Here is a 22,794-nt window from a genome sequence, read left to right as displayed (position 1 = left end):
GATCTTGCTGATTCACACTGAAAGGCTACTACAACTATATCAATCGCAGATAAGACCAACTTGGACCACTGTCTTTTCCAGTATCACTCTCCACGCACAGACTTTTCGCTCTTCCAATCCTACATTCTTTGGTGTCCACCTCTAAAAATAAACTTCTCAATTCACAACTACACTTTCAAATCCTGCTGTCTCGCCTTGACCCTCTGTTCATCATAATAGTTCTGCATTACTGATTGCTCAAGAACATCATCACCCATAACTTTGACACCCCAGTACTCCAATGAAAAATTATTTTTGCTCACCCTAGTCAAATGCCCAGAAGAGGCATCATCTCTATTCTCTTATGTTTAAAGGATTCAGCCTTAAACAGATATGGCATTCAGTTAATTTAATCTTTCACTAATAAATCTGGCTTGATTATATAAAACACTATTAAGTACTGATCTGAGATTCCAAAACTGTACTCTATTCCAGAATCACCTGGAATGCAAAGGAAACCACTGGCTTCTTTTGTCTATCACAAACTAATTTCTTAATCTTCTCTTCCACATTTCCTTCACCTGTCTTCCACCAATATATGTGGCGCTGGAAAAGCACACTAGGTCAGACAGCAACCAAGGACCAGGAGAATCTATGTTTCAGGCATAAAGAAAGGCTTATACCTGAAATGACAACTCTCCTGCTCCTGAGATCCTCCTGACCTGCTGTACTTTTCCAGTGCTACATTTTTTGACTCTGACTGTCCAGCATCTGCAGTCCTCACTTTCTTCCACCAATATGTGTAATGAACTCATGAAAACTAAAATTGTGACCATCTAATCGGCTTCATCTGCCACCTTCCTTCCTTCTCCCGGGCCACTGAGACAGCCTTACCCTAAAGTCCTCTCAGACCACTGCAGTACTGAAATCCATTTATCTTATATCACCTTAAGGAGCTCATGTTGTTTGTAAGGTCCATATTCTGACCCTTCAACTCTACTCCAACTAAAATACTGATTAGCCAAGTTCCCTTTCTGGCTTCCATGTCAGCTATTCTTATGAGCAGTTCTCTCTCTTCATGTTCTGTTTCCCTCTCCTATTTTGCCATCTTTTGTCAAAGATAAATTAACACTCAACAACAAATTAATAGGACCTGATGGGACTATATCTCAGGGTTCTAAACGAGGCAGCTGAGAGATGGTGCATACACTGATATGGTTTTGCAAAAGTACCTGAATTCTAGAACAGTGTCAGCAAATTAGAAAACGCAACACCACTAAATTGAAGTGTCCTATGATGCATTCTTGCTCTTTTTTTTGATGTTCTTGCATTTCTAACTCCATTTTAACTCCAATTTACATGATTATGATTTTAGCTGATTGCAATACTGAATACATCAGATCCCAGAATGGCTTGATAGATCAGAAGTTAAACTTCTTCAGTTGGTGACCGTGGTGGCGAGTCACTAAGCATATTTACAAAATGTTGCCAATGTTCTTTAACAAAAGAACACAGGTTTATTACACAAAAAAGGCTAAGCTTTAGAAGACACTTTAGAAAGATTTTAACAGAAACACCAAAATAATTCAAGCCATTTCCCAGCAATAAACTTTACTGATACTCAATCCCAGTGAAGTGTTGCCCCCATTGTACCTCTTTAATTTCTTAACTGACTCTATATAGGTTTGATGGCCTAAAGATGACTTTCCAGTCTGATGATCTAAATTTCTTTTCAGTTCTGACAGCTTGAAAATTTCTCCAGAAACACTCATAGCCTGGAGAGAATCACTTTCTGCAGGGGTGAAAATGATCTTGTGTACTGAAAACTGATTTTGAAGCTAAAACAAAACACTAGTGGCCCCTGGTCTGTTTTCTCAGCATGCCATAAAATTCAATTTTGTAAACACTTCATCAATTAATACCACATTTATCCTGCTTGGTACTTAACTTAGGTCACATGTTTTGTTTTTGGAAATAATAGCTTCAATTCACTTTTCCAAATTACTTACTGATTTTTTAAAAAAACAATTACCTTTCTAGAAACGAAATCACAAATCTAAATTAATTGTAGCTTCGAATTCAAATGATAATATAACATACAACTTTATCAGAACATTTTGACAAGAAATGGAAAAATTAGTAAATAAATGCCAGAAGATGGAAGACAAAACCCTTCTTGTTCTTATGATATCACACACACACACACACACACACACACACACACACACACACACACACACACACACACACACACACACACACACACACACACACACATATATATATATATATGTTAACTCACCTCCATAAATGAGATCCCAAAACTCCACACATCTGAATGTATTCCATACTGTTCACCTGCTATTCGTTCAGGCTATAAAAGGAATGGAATAACACTTCAGGAGTTATGTTTTTGAACTATAATCTAAAATCTAACTAACTGATTTAGTACATTTCCACTTCAATTTAACAATAGTCTGAATTAGAAAGGCTTTAATGTGTGCTCCCATTTGACAAAAAAAAATGTTCTGTAGTTAGTTTCCTCATGCTGCAGATCACACATTCAAAGTAGCTTTCTCCAATGCTGTTCTTAAACTACATTCTTGCAAGAATGGTACAGATCCCTCCAATTATACCATTCTCGTGTGAAACCGGTAGGTGAGGATTGATTCACAGTCACAAATCTGCTCCCCAATATACCGCAGAAACAATAAAGGTAAAGTTTCTAATGGGGAATCTACATGGCATTCGATAAATATTTCCATATTAACTCTTAATACACACCATACATAATACATTTTTATATAAATGGCATAAAAATGCTCACAGGCCAAGAATTACAAAAAACGGATCGCCAGATTCCAGTTTTTTTTTGTATTATTGTTATACCTGGAGGAGGATGGACAACAATACAAATAATTTCTTCAATGGTAAAATCAATAGTTCAAACGATTTAAGGCTGTTCTGAATTTAACTTGCTTGTTCTTCCTAAAGGGGAAAAATACTGAAGCAAAATAAAAGGTTCTCAGATTTCTAGGGAATGGGTCAAATTCAACCGTTTCAAGCCAAACAATGGCAAATAATACACATTAAATGTTTGCAAGGGAATTATTAAAAGTATCAAAATGAGAACAGGGTGTCTGGGTAGTGATAAAAAAAATCAAATTAGATCTGGTGTTTTACACGAAAGATGAGAAAACATGCAACCAGTTTTAATTATAGGTTCTCCCACTACAGAGTACCTTCAAAACCTAATTTACATTAACCTTCAGGTTATATGATTAAATAAAGCAGTTTTCCCCATTCAATTACACAGCGATAATTGGCTATAATCAACAGTAATGAAGGGCAAAAGGGTAACCCAATAAGTGCAAAACTACATTTTAAGTTCTTTGGAAGTATTAAAAGCAAAACAATATGCAATCAGTTGTTAAATGGAAGAGTGAGGAGCTTTAACACTGTCAACTTTCTTCTGCAAAACCTTTTCCTGAAAAGAGATTATATTTACATTGGTATCCAGTGGTGTTTGCATGTGATTTCCAAATCCAATCAGAATTTGGCTGATTCTATTCCTCCTCTATCCAAAATTTAAATCTAGTTCACAGGAACTCACAGCTTAGTTTCTAACTCTAATTACTTTTATTTTAAGTATGGCGTTAGTGATCACAATGTCATTAGGTTTGAAGCAATTACGGAAAAGAACAAATAAAATTCAAATGTGAAAATACTCATTGAAAGAAAGCAAATTTCAGAGAAGAGGAATTTGACCTAACTGGACTGGAATCAAAGATTGGCAGGTAATCATAAATTAGGAAACATCAATCATGCAAAGGAAGCGACAGAAGTCAATCTGCTTTCTACATAAATTTATTCACAACCCTCTCTGCAGCATAAGTACAGAGTATTTCTTTCTTCTACAAACCAATATCTGCAATTTGGTGGAAACCAGTTTTTTTTTTATAAACTATCAACTCACACAATTAACGAGGAGATAGTAAGTACTGCAGATGCTGGAAGTCAGAGTTGATAAAATATGGAGCTGGAAAGACATAGCATGTAAGACAGCATCAGAGGAGCAGGAAAGTTGACGTTTCGGGTTGCAACCCTTCATCAGGACTGGGTGTCCAGTCCTGATGAAGGGTCCCCACCTGAAATGTTGACTTTCCTACTCCTCCTATTATGTGTGACGTGCTGTGCCTTTCCAGTTCCATGTTTCATCAACACAGTTAACTAACTGTGCAATAAATTACTTGTACTGTCCCCAAGAGGCAGTGTCAGAATATCAAAAATCAGAAAGGTAGGGAAACAAGGACGGGGGGGGGAGGATTTTAAATCACAATAGTATTGGAGGGGTTGATAATACATTTCACTTCCCACAGTGCCCACCTATCTCTGATAACTCTGAGGTAATGCTGGACACCCAGGCATGAATGTAGCCATGGATGAGAGGCAGGCAGTAACAAATGACCTTTTAGATGGCTACTTTAGCCAGGCCCCGGAGCAGAACCACAAGGAGGTCTTCCTACCCACCCTCTGCAATGATGCCCACAGAAGCCAAAGAAGAAAAACTGAGTGTGCATGATAAGGCAACCAAGGTGAGTATTTGTGTTAAAGTCTAGGACTTGGGTCTAGATATTTTATTGAAAATGTTCAGATATGTTAAGACACATCTGGGCAAGTGGAATTTGAACCCAGACCTTCTGACTCAGAGATGGGCACTGCCTTTGTACCACAAGAGAGAAATCAGTTCTTTGTTTAATCAAAAAGATCCACAGAACTACAGATACCAGAAAGCTAAAACAAAAACCAAGAAATTAGTGGAGAAACTCAGCAGGTCTGGCAGCATCTGTGGAGAGAAAGCAGAGTTAACCCCAGTTCTTAAGAAGGATCACTGGTCCCGAAATGTTAATGGTGCTTTCTCTCCGCAGATGCTGCCAGCCCTGCTGAGTTTCTCTAGCAATTTCTGTTCTTTAATTCGTCAATCTGTCCAGGATTGTTCCAACACACTTCTGGAGCAGTTGAGATTTGAACCCACATCTTCTGGCCCAAAATAGAAACGTTGTCATTGAACCAAAACAGCTCTTAGAATATTAATCTAGTGATCCAGTCCAGTCTATGGATTGCTAATCTAGTGACATTGCCACCATGCCACTGCCTCCTCCTTGAGGAACTAGTTTTTATTTTAAAAATAAAACTATTGCCAAATCACCCATGTTACTCATTAAGAGAACAATCATCACCAATAGAAACAGGGGAGACTAGGAAGAGAGGGAAGGGACTAAATTAAAATTGTGTTGGAGGGGCAACAAATCAGTTCTTATATACAACCCTAATTAACGTTCGTTGCTTTTAAATTCAAATTGAAGGTGACCCAGGATTTGAAATATTAAAAGGTAAAACAGTAAATGAGCGGAATAGGTTATTTGATTTCAGATTTAACACAAGAGAGAAATAGAAGACACACAAAGCTTGAGCACCCTGGATGACTTATAAAGACTAGAATTATACTTTTGATAGATGTAAGGTTTGTAACAGAGTAGAAAACCAAGATGAATACAAAGCTTCAAAGGAGTACTGAAAAAGGAAATAAAGGGCCAAAAAGAGTACGTAAGTATACATTAGCAGATAGCATAAAGGGGAATCCAAAGGTTGTTCAACAGTATCTAAACAGTAAAATGATAATCAATGCTGAGTGAGCCTTTAGAGACCACGAACATCTTCTTAAGGCTGAGATCATAATTGAGTATTAAGTGAAAATTTTGGTTTTCTCTTCACAAATATAAAGGATGCGGCCAATGTCACAATAAAAGCTTAGACCAAATAAAATTGGGAAGGATAAAAACAGATTTTAAAAAATGTATTTTAAAGGGTGGCAGCACTCAAAGTAGAAAGGTCAGGCTAGCATGCCTCCTAGACTCCAGGCATTTAGAATGACATCACTACTGAACACCTGGAGCATTTCATAAAAATGATAGCAGAATATGCAAATTTTTTAAAAATTGCATACGGAGACTTATATTTGAACTTGGCACTATATAGTTATGTAAGACAGCATAGAGTATGAGTAAGGGAGGATTAAACTAAGTAGGTCCCCTGTAGAGACAGAATACACATGGGGGAAATAATATCATTCCATGTTAATATTTCTATAATTTCAATCTGCCCAATGGGTTTAATCGCACAGAACCAGCACTATTTCTATTACATGTGTCATTATCAAGGAATGTTCATATTATGTCAAATAGCTTGTGTATAAGAGGAACGGGGTGGGGGGGGGCAGTTAAAAAAAGAAACAAAATCACTGACTCCCTGGCACAACAGTTTTATGTGTAAATTGGGCATCTATCGAAAGCATGAAAAAAAATTACTTTGCAGAGATATGGATTTACAAGATAAATAGAGGGAAGTTGGATCTTGTGAATAGGTAATTCAGGCAGCAGGAGTGCAATAATAACAATAATAATGGCCATTTAGCAAACAAAGAGCGTTTATTTATGATCTAATAATCCAGAAATTTAGACTAATAATCCAGAGATGAAATGCCACGAAGGTAGTTCAAAAATGAGAGTCCAACTGTCAATATCTGGAAATAAAAATTTGGAATCAGGAAGAGAGACCATGAAATTGTAGAATTGTTACAAAAATTAATTAGTTTACTGATGTCTTTGTCGGAAATAATACTACCAACGATTTCAGTCCAACACAAATGCATTTTTACCTTAACTGTCCTTTGAAGAGCCCAAAAAGCCATTATTATGAGGTCAAATCATACTTCACAGAAATTAAATTTAGTTGACTGAATAAATCAGGATCAAAAGTTAGCTTCAGCCATGAGATTTACTATGAAGCTACTAGATTATTATAGAATTCCAAGTGGTTCACCATTGAGCTTTACTGAAAGAAACCTATTATCTTTACTTGGCCCAGTTCATGTGACTCTAGACCCGTAGCGATGTGATGACTCTTAACTGGCTATTGAAATGGCTTCGCTAGTCTATCAGTCATATCAAAATACAATTAATTCAAATGAAATGGACAGTGAAATGATTTCTCACCAGTATCCCATCACCAAGTCATCTTCATTTAGATGTGGAGAGTCCATTATACTGACCCAGCTTCCTCAGAGCCAGTTCTCAGAGTGAACAGGATGTCTGACACTCCCATTTATATCTGCTAGCCAGGGCTCCCTGACTGGACTAGAGTATAACCCCAATCAGGGAACACATATTCTATGAGGTCCATGGAACTGACATTGTTACAATCATGACATCCTGCCCAACTTAGAGTCCGATGGCATTGGTGGTTTTTTCTTTGTAGCTCCTCCTGAGGTGTTTTAACACCGGGTCAGGTTCCTCCAACTCTGCCTTTGATACAGGTGACGTATAATGCACAGTTATTTGCCCCTTATGCCAGGAGCATCTTGGAAGAAATTCATTCTTCAGGCAGCAAAGGTGTCAAGGTGGTAATATCTGGCATGTCCACCTCAGATTCCAAGGTATCTTCAATGCATGAAGGATTGGGAGAACCCACAGGTTCCATAACAGTCAAAAAGGTAACTGAGGAGTTGGGTACAGTTTGCTTCCAGACCATTTGTGAGTTCGCAGTTTTCATATGGTCCAGATGCTTATTCAGGACCGCCGCACCTACCTGAACTTTATATGTCATTAGACCTGACCTTGGGTCAACCATGCCTCTTACCCTTGCAAGGACATTCCCATGGTTCCCACATCAAACTTAATTTCCTGAAGTATACTGTCCCTCTCGCTTAGGGGAGACATTCTTGTATGCCTTCTCACTCCCCCGCCTCACTCCGAGGTCTGGAAAGATCAGAGAAAACCTAGTGCAAAGTCTTCTCCACTGGTCATCCAGGAGTCTCTAAAATAAAGATGCTGGTGAGAAGTTATGGCTGGTGTCCAGAACTGGATACAGACATAGCTGCATTGATGGGACAGTGATCAGAATGCCTACAAGGACAATACTTACAGCCAGCAGCTCACCAACATTCATGGGAATGGCTGGGTCTTCTCCTCATTAGCCACACTGCTGGAACTGTCCCTGTAATTGCATGAGGGATGGTCTTATAATCAAATAGGAACCAGGACAGGTTGGTATTTAGTTAAGCTGTAGGTGGTTTCTTTGAGCCTGCCTTCGAAGTTTGGACTACTCTTTCTGTCTGCCAGACCACTGGATTCTGGAAGGTATAGTGCTGTCCTTGTATGGAATACTCAAATTCCCTGCTTGTAAATGATGGTCCATTCTCTGTGAAGAAGTCTTCCATGATGCGCGCAGTTTTTTCTATTGTCATCTCCTTGTTTAACAAATCAACTTTATGCACATTTAGCCATTTTCAGTGGGTGTCCGCAATGACTAAGAACATTGACCCTGTGAAAGGACATGTATAGTTGACATATCACTGGGTCCAGGGTCATTCCCAACAGCTACTGGCAGTAATTTTTGTCCTTGTTGGCCCGCTGAGCACTGTGCCATCAACGCAACTGTGTCTGCATCCAATTCTGGCCACCAGACATAATTCCTGGCCAACCTCTTTAATTTGGAAACCCATGGATGGCCCTAGTGGGGTTCAGCTTGTATCTGACTGTGTCCTTTACTCGGGACAATCACTCTTGCTTCTCATAATAATATGACACTTTCTATTGTGATCTGGAATCTCAGGTACCAAACGATTTCAATTCTGGTTGTGCCGGCCCTTTGGTTTTCCCCATCACCACCAGCTGTTTCAATTTTGCCAGGACCAAATCTTTCTGCATTCAAAGTCTGACATTGTCAGCTGTGACTGGAAGTGTGCCAAGAAATTTCAAAAGCATTATGGACTCTTCCAATGGTAGTACTACTGGTGGTGCATCTGTCAGCAGGAGATGGCTCAATGCATCCACTTTTGCTACTTTGCCACCTAGACAGTGCTCCAACTGATAATTATACACACTTAGTATGAGAGCCCAACGCTGAATTCAACCTGAATCTGTGGGCAGCACTGCCTTGTCCTCTTTAAGTAGGCCTAGCAAGGGTTCGCTGTCCATTATTATTACAAATTTACATCCGAAAAGATATTGGTGGAACACCCTGATTCCAAATACGACAACCAAACCTTCTTTCTCTATCTGGAAGTATTTGCGCTCTGCATTAACCAAAATCCTGGATGCTTTCACTATTGGGAGTTTGTCTCCATTGACCCACCTATGAGCTATGACCCCAATGCCATACTCAGTGGCGTCACATGTCAATACAGATTTTGATTCGGATTATAGTGTGCCAACATATGGAGGATGATAGCTGTTTCACTTCCCTGAAAGCTTTAGCTTGGCTTTGTCACCTTTTCAAGCTGACCCTTTTAAAATGTTGATGCAAAGGTGACAGGATGAAGGCCAGGTTATAGAAACATAGAAAAATACAGCACAGTACAGGCCCTTTGGCCCTCGATGTTACGCTGACCCAAGCCCACCTAACCTATACTAGCCCACTATCCTCCATATGCCTATCTAATACCCGTTTAAATGCCCATAAAGAGGGAGAGTCCACCACTGCTACTGGCAGGGCATTCTATGAACTCACGACTCGCTGAGTAAAGAATCTACCCCTAACATCTGTCCTATACCTATTTCCCCTTAATTTAAAGCTATGCCCCCTCCTAATAGCTGACTCCATACGTGGAAAAAGGGTCTCATTGTCAACCCAATCCAAACCCCTAATCATCTTGTACACCTCTATCAAGTCACCCCTAAACTTTCTTTTCTCCAATGAAAACAGTCCCAAGTGCCTCAGCCTTTCCTCATACGATCTTCCTACCGTACCAGGCAACATCCTGGTAAACCTCCTCTGCATCCGTTCCAGTGCCTCCACATCCTTCCTATAGCATGGCGACCAAAACTGCACACAATACTCCAGATGCGGCCGCACCAGCGTCTTATACAACTGCAACATGACCTCAGGATTCCGGAACTCAATTCCTCTACCAATAAAAGCCAGTACGCCATATACCTTCTTCACAGCCCTATTTACCTGGGTGGCAACTTTCAGAGATCTGTGTACATGGACACCAAGATCCTTCTGCTCATCCACACTACCAATTTTTCGACCATTAGCCCAGTACTCCATCTTGTTACTCTTACCAAAGTGAATCACTTCACAGTTACCTACATTGAACTCCATTTGCCAGCTTTCTGCCCAGCTCTGCAGCTTATGTATATCTGCTATAACCTGCCACATCCTTCCTCACTGTCAACAACTCCACCGACTTTCATATCATCCGCAAACTTGCTCACCCAACCTTCTAGCCCCTCCTCCAGGTCATTTATAAAAATGACAAACAGCAATGGTCCCAAAACAGATCCTTGCGGAACACCACTAGTAACTGCACTCTAAGATGAACCTTTACCATCAACTATTACCCTCTGTCTTCTTCCAGCCAGCCAATTCCTAATCCAAACCTCTAACGCACCCTCAATGCCATACCTCCGTATTTTTTGCAGTAGCCTACTATGGGGAACCTTATCAAACGCCTTACTAAAATCCATATACACCACATCTACCGCTTTACCCTCGACAACCTCCTTAGTCACCTTCTCAAAGAATTCAATAAGGTTTGTGAGGCACAACCTGCCCTTCACAAAACCATGCTGACTATCCTTGATCACATTATTCCTATCCAGATGTTCATAAATCCTATCCCTTACAATTCTCTCTAAGACTTTGCCCACAACAGAAGTGAGACTCACTGGCCTATAGTTACTAGGGTTATCCCTACTCCCGTTCTTGAACAAGGGAACCACATTTGCTATCCTCCAGTCTTCTGGCATTATTTCTGTAGACAACGAGGACATAAAAATCAAGGCCATTAGCTCTGCAATCTCCTCCCTTGCTTCCCAGATGGCTGAACTATCTGCAATGATTCATCAGGCAAAGCAAAGAACTGTGCTCCGATATGAACAAGGGAACCAAGCACCTTTTATTGCTCTCACTTTATCTTGCAATAGGTGTAATTCAGTCTTGCTGACTCTGTAATCCGAGTAGGTCACTTGGGGTACCTGGAACATACATTTTTCCCTTCTAAGGCATATGCCTGTCTGGGGGAATCATCTAAGGACTAAGTCCAAGTTCTCTAAATGCTTCTTATTAATCTTCCCTTTTATCCTTTTATCTTTATAATTGAGATAAGTGGCAACCTGGGGTAGACCTTGTGAAATATTCTCCATTGTTTGCTGAAAAATGGCACAGGTTGAGGATACCACAAATATCAGTCTCGTGCATTGGTACAATCCCTTATGGATATTAATTGTAGCATATTTCTGGGAATCCTCATCCAATCGCAAGTTCACATATGGCTTATGTCCAGCTTTATGATGGACAGCCTCCCTGCCAGCTTTGCATATAAAACTTCTGTGTAAGGGACTGTGTATTTTTCCAGCTGCGAGCAGCAGTTTACAAAATCCATACAAAAGTAAACAACCCCACAGGCTTCACAATAGTTACAACCAGTACTGCCCATCCTGCAAACTGGACCAGTTTCCAGCCTTCTGCCTGATGTCTCTACTGTTGCCAGTAAGGCAAATGGCACTGGGTGGGCCTTGCAGAACTGTGAAATTGCTTCTTGGGCAACATACAAGGTGGCTTTGGCTCCTTTGATAGTTCCCAGACCTTCCTGAATAACTTCTAAGTAATTAATTAGGACTTCACTCAGGCAGCCATTTTCTAATTGAAAAAAGTACAGCCATTCTAGGTGAATCTTTCTCAACCAAGTTTGCCCCATCAAGCTTGGCCATGAGCCTTTTACTACAGTCAGTGGAAACTGAATCAACTGCTTCTCAGAAGAGACCCTTAATCTGTACAGGCTCTCAGTCTAGTCAAAGTCTTGCACAAATGTAAGGGCTGGATCCAAAGCAAAGTTTGTTAAAGACTGGTTCTGCCATCACTGATACAGCTGTGCTGGTAAAAACCTCCATCAGAACTCAGTGACCATTTAAGACATGCTGATTTTGATTGGTTTTGATTTGGATATTGCTAAGCAACGTAACTGTTCTAAACCAGATGTAGGTGGGCTTTCCAGTGTGTGTATTCTCCTGGCTACCAGCCTAAGATTTCTCTTATTCAATTTAAGTTAAGTGGGACTCTTTTGCTACCTCAAGTCCATATACTGGCAGTAATTACAATGGCCTGCCAACCCGGATCCTGAAGAAAATGGCTGTGTTTTGGGGTTTTGTAGTGGGCTGACCTCTGTTCATGATATGTCCTGAGTGAAGCTATATCAAGTGGTGCTCCCCAAGCACAGTTGGACTGCTGAGCGTGTCCACTTCAATTGGAATATCCTTTAACTCATATGTTCCACTTGCCACATTTTCAAATGATGAAGCAGTTTGTATTGCCTGTTCAAAATTCAGTTGGGCTTCAGCTAGTTGGCGCTTTAGCATCATTACAGCATTAATCCCACATAACAAACGGTCTCTCAGTATCTCATTAATAGTTAAACCAAAGTCAGATGCCTCTGCCAATTGTCTTAACCTAGTCAAAAATCCCGATACAATTCTCTTGGCTTAGGAATTGCCTAGTAAAACCAGTAACATCTCAAAACTAGAGGCGGCTTGGGGTCGTAACTCAGTCAACTCTTAAAGGTTTTAGTACATGGTACCTCTGGGAAAGCTAGGCTCCCTAATAACCAAATAAGCTGCAGGTCCACAAGCTGTCAGGAGAATTGCTCGTTGCTTTTCATCTGTCCCAATCTCATTTTCCTGGGAATTAAAAATTCTTTCCACATACTGGCAGGATCGAATGAGTCAAGTTTCCCAAATAACAGCTTGATGCCAGAAATGTTTATCCCTAACTCAAAGATGACTGTTACGAGTGAATTTCTTCAGTAGCATGCTTCTCTGTCATTACCACTGAATTAGTTCCATCGAGGCCGGGTATCCCATCACCAACTCACCCTTTACTTATACATGGAGAACCCTTGTTATTGATCCAGCTTCCTGAGAGCCAGTTCTCAGAGTGAACAGAACCTCTGACACTCCTGTTTATATCCGTCAGCCACGGCTCCCTGACTAGATTAACAGCCTCAATCAGGGAACTCCTATTCTATGAGGTTCACCAGGTTAAGCTCCTTACAATCACTACAGAGAGAACAGTGGCATCAATTTAGGCACTACATCCAGACAACAGCTAAGTCTAACATGCAAAGTATTCCTCACTGAAGCTGTGCATTTCATGCAATCTTCATATTGAGGATACCATCCATCAAACTATTTGTACCCCCATTGTGCAAAATAGGATAAATGCAGAAAAATCTGAAAACTGGGCTTCCAACAGGACTGTATGCCATCAGCAGTAGCTATTGTTATGTTCTGTTCGCCGAGCTGGAAGTGTTTGCTGCAAACGTTTCGTTCCCTGGCTAGGGAACATCATCAGTGCTATTGGAGCCTCCTGTGAAGCGCTGCTTTGATGTTTCTTCCGGTATTTATAGTGGTTTGTTCTTGCCGCTTCCGGGTGTCAGTTTCAGCTGTAGTAGTTTGTATGTGGGGTCCAGGTCGATGTGTCTGTTGATGGATGTTCTTGCCGCTTTCGGGTGTCAGTTTCAGCTGTAGTGGTTTGTATATGGGGTCCAGGTCCATGTGTCTGTTAATGGAGTTTGTGGATGAATGCCATGCCTCTAGGAATTCCCTGGCTGTTCTCTGTCTGGCTTGTCCTATGATGGTAGTGTTTTCCCAGTCAAATTCATGTTCCTGGTTGTCTGAGTGTATGGCTACTAGGGATAGCTGGTCGTGTCGTTTTGTGGCTAGCTGATGTTCATGGATGCGGATTGTTAGCTGTCTTCCTGTTTGTCCTATATAGTGTTTTGTGCAGTCCTTGCATGGTATTTCGTAAACTACGTTAGTTTGGCTCGTGCTGGCTATTGGGTCCTCTGTTCTAGTGAGTTGTTGTCTGAGTGTGGAAGTTGGCTTGTGTGCTGTTATGAGTCCTAAGAGTCGCAGAACTGACAGCCAGACTACTGCGACCCTTAGGACTCATAACAGCACACAAGTCAACTTCCACACTCAGACAACAACTCACTAGAACAAAGGACCCAATAGCCAGCACGAGCCAAACTAACGTAGTTTACAAAATACCATGCAAGGACTGCACAAAACACTATATAGGACAAACAGGAAGACAGCTAACAATCCGCATCCATGAACATCAGCTAGCCACAAAACGACACGACCAGCTATCCCTAGTAGCCATACACTCAGACAACCAGGAACATGAATTTGACTGGGAAAACACTACCATCATAGGACAAGCCAGACAGAGAACAGCCAGGGAATTCCTAGAGGCATGGCATTCATCCACAAACTCCATTAACAGACACATGGACCTGGACCCCATATACAAACTACTACAGCTGAAACTGACACCCGGAAGCGGCAAGAACAAACCACTATAAATACCGGAAGAAACATCAAAGCAGCGCTTCGCAGGAGACTCCAATAGCACTGATGATGTTCCCTAGCCAGGGAACGAAACGTTTGCAGCAAAAACTTCCAGCTCGGCGAACAGAACCACAACAACGGACACCCGAGCTACAAATCTTCAACCAGACTTTAAGCAGTAGCTATATTCTGCTACACTTTGAGGCAGTAATAAGCAAGATAGGTAAAGGGGAAGGATTGGAGATGTAATATACTTGGATTTTCAGAAGATGTTTGATAAGGTAGAACACTTTTAGACTACTTAATAAGATAAAAGCCTATGGTGTTGAAGGTAGCATATAAGCATGAATGAAAGGCTGACTAACAATGAAAATGAAGGGCTTTTGCCTGAAACATCAATTTCCCTGCTCTTCAGATGCTGCCTGAACTGCTGTGCTTTTTCAGCACCACGCTTATCTAGAATCTGTTGGCCTTTATTTCAAAGAAGATGGAATAGAAAATGACAGAGGCTACGCTCAAACTATAAAAAGCACTATCAGGCCACAGATGGAACAGGTTGGGCCTGTACTTACTGGAAGTTAGAAAAATGAGAGGTAACATTACCGAAAGAAAAAATGTTCTTACTAGACTTAACAGGGTAGTTGAGGAGATGAGGCTTCCCATTGTTGGAGATTCAAGGACTAGAGGATATAATTTCACAATAAATGGTTGCACATTTAAGGCAGTGATGATGAGGAATTTTCTCTCAAAGAATAGTGAATCTGGAATTATTTATCACAGAGGGATTAACATGCTAAAGACAAGCACCAAGTGTAACTAAAAACACAATTTCAAACTGGTGTACATACATGTTAAATATAGACAGAACTAAGAGACATGAATCTGAACCTCTGCATCCAGTTGTGAATGGCAGTAGTCAATTAAACAACCAAGACGAAGACGATGCGCCCCATCTGAAATCAAGGCTGAGCCTATTAAATTAGTGCAAAAATGCTGAGTGAATGACCAAATTTGGTTTCTTCAAGGGCCTTTGCATTATAAATGCCAACCATCAGTCGAATTGATCTACTCCATGTGATGTCAGGAAATGGCTACAAGCACTGAATAGAAAAGACAATAGACCCAGACATTATCCTGGTTGAAGGCTTGTGTTCCAGAAGAATACATAAGAATGTATGAACTAGTAGCAGGAGTAGGCAATTCAGACGCTTGAGCTTGCTCTGCATTTAATATATTCATGGCTGATCTCATCTTCTGTTTGATTTATTTCCACAAATGCTCCCAGACCTGCTGAGTTTTTCCAACAGTTTCTGGTTTGTTTCATCTTGGCCTCATTTCCACATTCCTCCCATAACTGTTAACCCATTACTATTTAGAAATCTATTTCCTCATAAAATGTATACAGTGCACTGGAATCCACTGTTATCGGGACTGTGAATTCCTCCACATCTCTGCTTTATATTTGCTACCCCTTCTCCTAAAACTGTGACCTTTCATTCTAGATTTCTCAAGGGAAAACACCGACTTGATGCTTACTTTGTCAATCTCTTCAGCATCTTACATACTTGAATTAGATCTCCTCTCGTCCCTCTGAATTGTAGTGAGTGTAGGTCTAAACTACTCAATCTCTCTTCATTCGACAAGCCTTTCATCTCTGGAATTAATCTAATGTATCTCATTAGAATGTTCCAGTTCTGCTACAACATTGGCATCTATTAGCTAAGTGTAAAATTTCTCAAGTATACCATGTCCACAAAAAAATCAGGAGAAATGCAACCTAAACAATTACCTTGCATCAACTTATTCTCAGCTATTAGCAAAATGATGGTATCATCAGCAGTGTAACTATTTTGCAATACTGATGCTCAGCTCGGGTTCTGCCAGAACCACTCAGCTTCAGAGTTCTATTCGGGTCCGGATAAACTTGGATACAATAACGACTCACATCCTCAGTTCAGCCAAAGTGTGACATTAACACAGGCTTTACATCAATGAGCTGAGGAAAACTGAATTTAAGGGAATCAGACTCTCTACCAGCAGAAATTGTGATTATCGCAAAGGAAAACAGTTGTGCTTTTGAAGGCCAATCTCACTCCTAGGTATTGATGTGGAGTTCCTCATGACAGATTCCTAAGTTCAACCATCTTTAGCTGCTTCATTAATCACCTAACGTCCATTAGAAGTGAGGGTGTTTGCAGTGTTCAGTTCTATTTGAAACTCCAGAGAAAAGGGATAAGTAACATGCATGCCACAATTCAATAGCAGTACCATCTTGGATGGTGGAAAGGCTTCAAATGCCAGAGGATGAGTTACCCACTGCAGAATTCTCAGACTCCAAGCTACTCTTGTAGCTTGTGTGTTTATGTGTTGGTCAACGATGGCTTCCAGGATGTTAATATTAGAGGAAATTGAAGATAGTACTGCTATTGAGTGTGAAGGTAGTGTGTCAAAGTTTGGGGATAACACTAAGATGAGTGGTAGCGCAAAGTGTGCAGAGGACTCTGGAAGTTTGCAAAGTGATATAGATTATTTAAATGAGTGGGCAAAGGTCTGACAGATGGTGGACAATGTTGATAAATGTGAAGTTATCCATTTTGATAGGAATAACAGTAAAAAAGACTATTATTCGAATGGTAAAAAATTGCAGCATGCTGCAGGTTGGAGGGATCTGGGTGTCCTTGTGCATTAACTGCAGAAGGCTGTTTTGAAGGTGCAACAGGTAATTAAGAAGGCAAATGGAATTTTGTCCTTCACTGCTAGAGAGATTGAGTTTAAAAGCAGGGAGTTATGTTACAATTGAATAGGGTGCTGGTGAAACTGCATCTGGAGTACTGTGTGCAATTTTGGTTATATGGCAATGGGGTGCGTGCAGAGGAGATTCACTAGGTTGATTCTGGAGCTGAGAGGGTTGGCTTATGATAGCAGACTGAGTTGACTGGGATTATATTCATTGAAATTCAGAACAATGAGAGGGGATTTTATAGGAACATCTAAAATTATGAAGGGAACAGATAAGATAGAAGCAGGGAGAATGTTTCCACTGGCACGTTAATCAAGAATAAGTGGGCATAGCCTCAAAATTAGGGTTAGCAGACCTAGGACTGAATTAAGGAGGAACTTCTTCACCCAAAGGATTGTGAATCTGTGGAATTCCCTGCCCAGTGAAGTCATTGAGGCTGCCTCAGTAAATGTTTTTAAAGCTAAGATAGATAATCTTTTGACCAGTAAAGGAATTAAAGGTTATGGTGAGAGAATGGGTAAGTGGAGCTGAGGCCAAGAAAAGACCAGCCATTATCTTATTGAATAGCAGATCAGACTCAAAGGGCCAGGTGGCCTACTCTTGCTCATAGTTCTTATGTTAAGGAAAAAGCCAAAGGTGCTGTGGAAGACATACCAGCATGGATCACATTGCATGAATGAATAAATGAGAAAAAAGTTAAATAGACACTTGATTGAATCAAACTACAACAAACAAAGACTACAGCAAGTTGAGAAGAAGTCCCATCGCTTTCTGCTCAGCACAACTTTGGACAGAGTATAAATACTACATCTTCCACCAACATTTACACTCTGAAAATGTGAAAAGATGACTTTTATAGATATTTTCTCATCAACCACTTCAGAAAGTCATAGAGAGTCACAGAGTTGTACAGTGCAGAAACAGACCCTTTGAATCAACTAATCCATGTTGACCAAATATCCTAAACTAATTGAGTCCCATATGCCAGCATTTGGCCCATATGCCTCTAAACTGTTCTTATTCATGTACCCATCCAGATGCCTTTCAAATGTTGCAATTGAACGAGCCTCCAGTATTGCCTCTAGTTACACCACCCTCTGCATGAAAAAGTTGCCCCTTAGGTCCCTTTTAAACTTTTCCCTTTCACCTTAAACCTATGCCCTCTAGTTTTGGACTCTCCTACCCGGGGAAAAAGACCTAGCCTTTTCACCCTAACCATGCCTCTTATGATTTTATAAACCTCTATTAGGTCAGCCCTCAGCTTCTGATGTTCCAGAGGAAGTATCCTTAGCCTATTCAGCCTCTACTTATAGTTTAAACCCTCCAAACCTGGCAACATCCTTGTTGATCTTTTCTGCACCCTCTCAAGTTTAACAACATCCTTCTTATAGCAGTGAGACCAGAACTGAAAACAGTATTCCAAAAGTGGCCTAACTAATGTCCTGTACAGCTGCAACATGACATCCCAACTCCTACACTCAATGTACTGACCAATAAAGATAAGCATACCAAATGCCTTCTTTACTACTCTGTCTACCTGAAACTTCACCTTCAAGGAACTTTGAATCTGTACTCCAAAGACACTTTGTTCAGCAACATTCCCCAGAACACTACCATTAATTATATAAGCCATCTCCTGATATGCCTTACCAAAATGTAACATCTTCCTTCTAAATTAAACCCGACCTTCTATTCCTCAGCTCTCAGTTCATCTGATGAAGGTCCTATTGCACTCTGAGATAACCTTCTTCACTGTTTGCTAAACCAACAGATTTGCTGTTGTCTGCAAACTAACCATTCCTCCTATATTCACATCAAAATGACTTACATAAATTGCAAAAAGCAGTGGACCCAGCATCAATCCTTGCAGCACACTACTGGTCACAGGACTCCAGTCCAAAAAACAATCACCCTCCATCTCCTACCTTAAACCCAATTTTGTATCCAAAATTATGCAACATCATCTTGGTCAGGTGGGAATAAATCAGAACTTTCTAAGCCATACATAAGAGCACTACCACTGCGCCTTCCAGCAAACTATCTAAGTAACCTGGGTCTCTTGGCTTAGAGATAGGGACACTACCCTTAAGTCACAACATTCTCCACTATTTTTAATAAACTTGTTCAGACACATCTCTGGAGCAGGTGAGACTTGAACCCAGGACTTCTGGTCCAGAGGCAGGAATACCATTCCAACTCCTACTCTTATAATCCAGGGTGATCAATTGTTTAGACCTACAGCAACATTTTTATTCAACCTTTTGAAGCTTATTAGGATTCACACCAGTGGGAATTCTTCATTAAGGATTCATCTCAAATGAGTTTTGACATAGATGATGATCTTTTAATAATCTAAGCATATAATCCTTTCTCAGGCTTTCCACTAACTTCATAATGCCCCTCCTTCAATATCTCTAGAATTACCCAAATCTAATCCAGCCACTTATTGTAATGTTTCCCCTCTCACTGTGGAAATATCTTCATTTAAAGACTGTCGCCAGAAGCACAAATGAGACCAGGAATTTTGTATGTGGGAAATCGCAAGTACACAATTCATAGCCAATTCAACAGTTAGTATACACCTTTATATTTGTTTTCAAAACGACTACAACTCTAGTTTACATTTTAAGTAATTAGGTGCCAGTAAAAATTTGAGGAAGGTAGACTTCAAAAAGCTGCAGCATTTATGCTTGGTTTGAGTATAGGAATTGAGAAGCCATGTTGAAGTTGTACAGGACATTGGTGAGGCCTCTCTGGAATAGTATGTCCAGTTATAGTCACCCAGTTATAAGGAGGATATTATAATGCTGGAGAGAGTTCAGAAGAGATTTACCAGGATGTTGCTGGGTATTGAAGGTTTGAGCTATAAAGGATGGCTGGATAGGCTGGTACTTTTTTCACTGGAGTGTAGGAGGTTGAGAGGCGACCTTATAGAAGTTTATACAATAATGAGGGGTATAGATAGAGTTAATGGTAGTTGTCTTTTCCCTCTGGTGGGAGATTTCAAGTCTACAGGGCACATTTTTAAGGTTTTTTTTAGATTAGATTACTTACAGTGTGGAAACAGGCCCTTCGGCCCAACAGGTCCACAAAGACCTGCCGAAGCGCAACCCACCCATTCTCCTACATTTACCCCTTTAGCTAACACTACGTGCAATTTAGCATGACCAATTCACCTGACCTGCATATCTTTAGACTGTGGGAGGAAACCGGAGCACCCGGAGGAAATCCACGCAGACACAGGGAGAATGTGCAAACTCCACACAATCAGTCGCCTGAGTCGGGAATTGAACACTGGTGTCTGGCGCTGTGAGGCAGCAGTGCTAACCACTGAGGTGACTGGAGAGATTTATAAAAGACATGAGGGACAAATCTTTTACACAGAGGGTGGTTCACATGTGGAATGAACTTCCTGAGGAAGTGGTTGGTGTGGATACAATTACCTAAATATCTTTTCGATGTTGTAAGTACACAAATAGGAATGGTGTGGAGGGATATGGGCCAGGAGCAGACAAGTAGGACTAGTTTAATCTGGGATTATGTTTCCCGTGGACTGGTTGAACTGAAGGGTCTATTTCTATGCTAGATGACTCTAGGACACATGCATGTATCCAATCTTGCTGACTTCCTACTCTATGCATAACCATAATAAGGTGATTAATCTTCCAGATCAATATTATATGCCTTTGTACATATATAGTACCTCAAATTACAAGAAACATTCTGTGTAATTTCAGTGAAGTTGTGAACATGGTAAAATAAAACAAAACCAAATCAGTTAGGCTTTATAAGATATTTGGAAAAGTACTCAAAAAAATCACAGCAATTCAATATCAAAGAAAGCCACAGTAATTCAATTAATTGGCAAGGATGTTTTTAAGCTGGATTTTCATGAGCTACTCTTCACTCAAAGTAACAACAGAAAGCTGTAAAAGCCCATCATATAAAAAGGGACTTGTGTTTGAAGTAAGCTTTACTGATTTGCCCAGCTGTGCTTTTCTCAACATCTTTTCATTCAATAAACTACACTAAGATTAGATTGTTGGGAAGATAATATTCTTATTACTTGCACAAATGGACAACAGAAAATATCACTATTAATGTACATGTTTATGTTTAATACTTAAGTCTCAAATCTAATTAAACACCCTGAAAGATTTGGCATAATCCAGCAAGTAAGTACAAACTTGGGGTCTGTTAATTTATTGCTACAGGTACTCAACTGATTTTCTGTGCAATGGTGGGATATAACTTTGCGCTTGAAAGATTGTCAGCTGAAGGTCCCAGAAACATTTTGCTCTTCTCAAAAAAGAAAAAAGCCTGCCTTTCTTCCTCATCTCTATTGAAGGCACAGACTGAAGTAGAGATCCAGTTCTATGGGTACTGATCATCTTTATATATCTTTCCAAAATAGCAATTATTTACATTGAAACATAGAAAATAGGAACAGGAGTCAGCGATTTGGTCCTTTCAGTTTATTCTGCAATTCGATATGATAATGACTGAGCATTCGACTCCAAACGCTGTTCCCATATTCTCCCCATACCTTTTGATCATTTTAGCCGTAAGAACTATATCTAACTCATTCTTGAAAACATAAATTTTTTGGCCTCATCATTTTCTGTGGCAGAGAATTCCACAGGCTCACCACTCTCTGGGTGAAGAAGTTTCTCCTCATCCCAGTCCTAAATGGTCTATCCCATATCCCTAAACTGTGACTCCTCGTTCTAGACTCCCTGTTCATCAGGAATATCCTTCCTGTATTTATCCTGTCTAGTACTGTTAGAATTCTATTGCTTTATTTGAGATCCCCTTCTTCTAAACTCTATTGAATATGGTCCTAAGTGATCCAGTCTCTGTTCACGTTAGTTGCAATCCCCATGAATCAATCTGGTAAACCTTCATTGTGCTCCCTCTGTTCTTGAAAAATTCCTGTATGTTCGTCAAGTAGAATTTTTTTTCATAAATCTATGCTGACACTGTCCAATCCTGCCTGTATCTTCGAAGTACCCTACTATTAAAACTTTCATAATGGACTCTAATATTTTTCTCATGACCAGTGTCAGGCTAATCAGTTTATAATTCCCTGTTTTCTGTCCACCTCATTTTAAAGGACATGCAGGGGTACAACAACAACTTGCACATGTCGCAAAATGCCATTCAGAAGCATTTTAAAGCAAAATTTGATGTAGAGGCACAAAAAGAGACATTTGGGCAGATAACCAACAGCTTGGCCAGAGAGAAAAGTTTTAAGGAGTGTCTTCAAGAAAGGGTTTTTATTTCATTTGAACAAATAAATACAGTGAAGTATAATATGTAGCCACCCTCTGGCACCATTTTCAGTTACAAAAGATATTAGGATAGAACTAGCAACTTCCTCCTTTCTTGTGCTCTGCTTGACACCGTACAGGGTGGCCGGTGGGAGGAGGAGGTGGTGGTTACTTCACAGGGGGCTCTGTGCCCACCGATGCACCAACATCACAGTCCATTCCATAAGTCTCATTTAGGGATTGCCACTGCTCCCCTACTGGGCCTACAACATTGCTGATTGCAATCACTGTTCCCATCAATTTTCCAAGAGTACTGATTTGGGCCTACTACATTGTCTGACCAGTACCGACCAGCCATTGAAACCATCTTAAAAACTGGTGCTGCCATCAC

General features: G+C 40.3%; 1 protein-coding gene across 6 annotated transcripts in view; it reads right to left on the bottom strand.

Moving 5' to 3' along the window:
- The window catches only part of map2k5 (mitogen-activated protein kinase kinase 5), a 393,643-nt gene that overhangs the window by 116,051 nt on the left and 254,798 nt on the right, over window positions 1–22,794 (bottom strand). For all 6 annotated transcript variants that reach the window (XM_060852989.1, XM_060852986.1, XM_060852988.1 and 3 more), the window contains one exon: window positions 2,282–2,353. In XM_060852989.1, the coding sequence (XP_060708972.1) occupies window positions 2,282–2,353 (72 nt within the window). The remainder of the gene's footprint in view (window positions 1–2,281; window positions 2,354–22,794) is intronic.

This window comes from Hemiscyllium ocellatum, chromosome 39 (assembly GCF_020745735.1).
Source record: "Hemiscyllium ocellatum isolate sHemOce1 chromosome 39, sHemOce1.pat.X.cur, whole genome shotgun sequence".
Taxonomy (NCBI): Eukaryota; Metazoa; Chordata; class Chondrichthyes; order Orectolobiformes; family Hemiscylliidae; genus Hemiscyllium; species Hemiscyllium ocellatum.
Note: the sequence above shows the minus strand (reverse complement) of the source record. Positions and strands in the feature narration are given on the sequence as shown.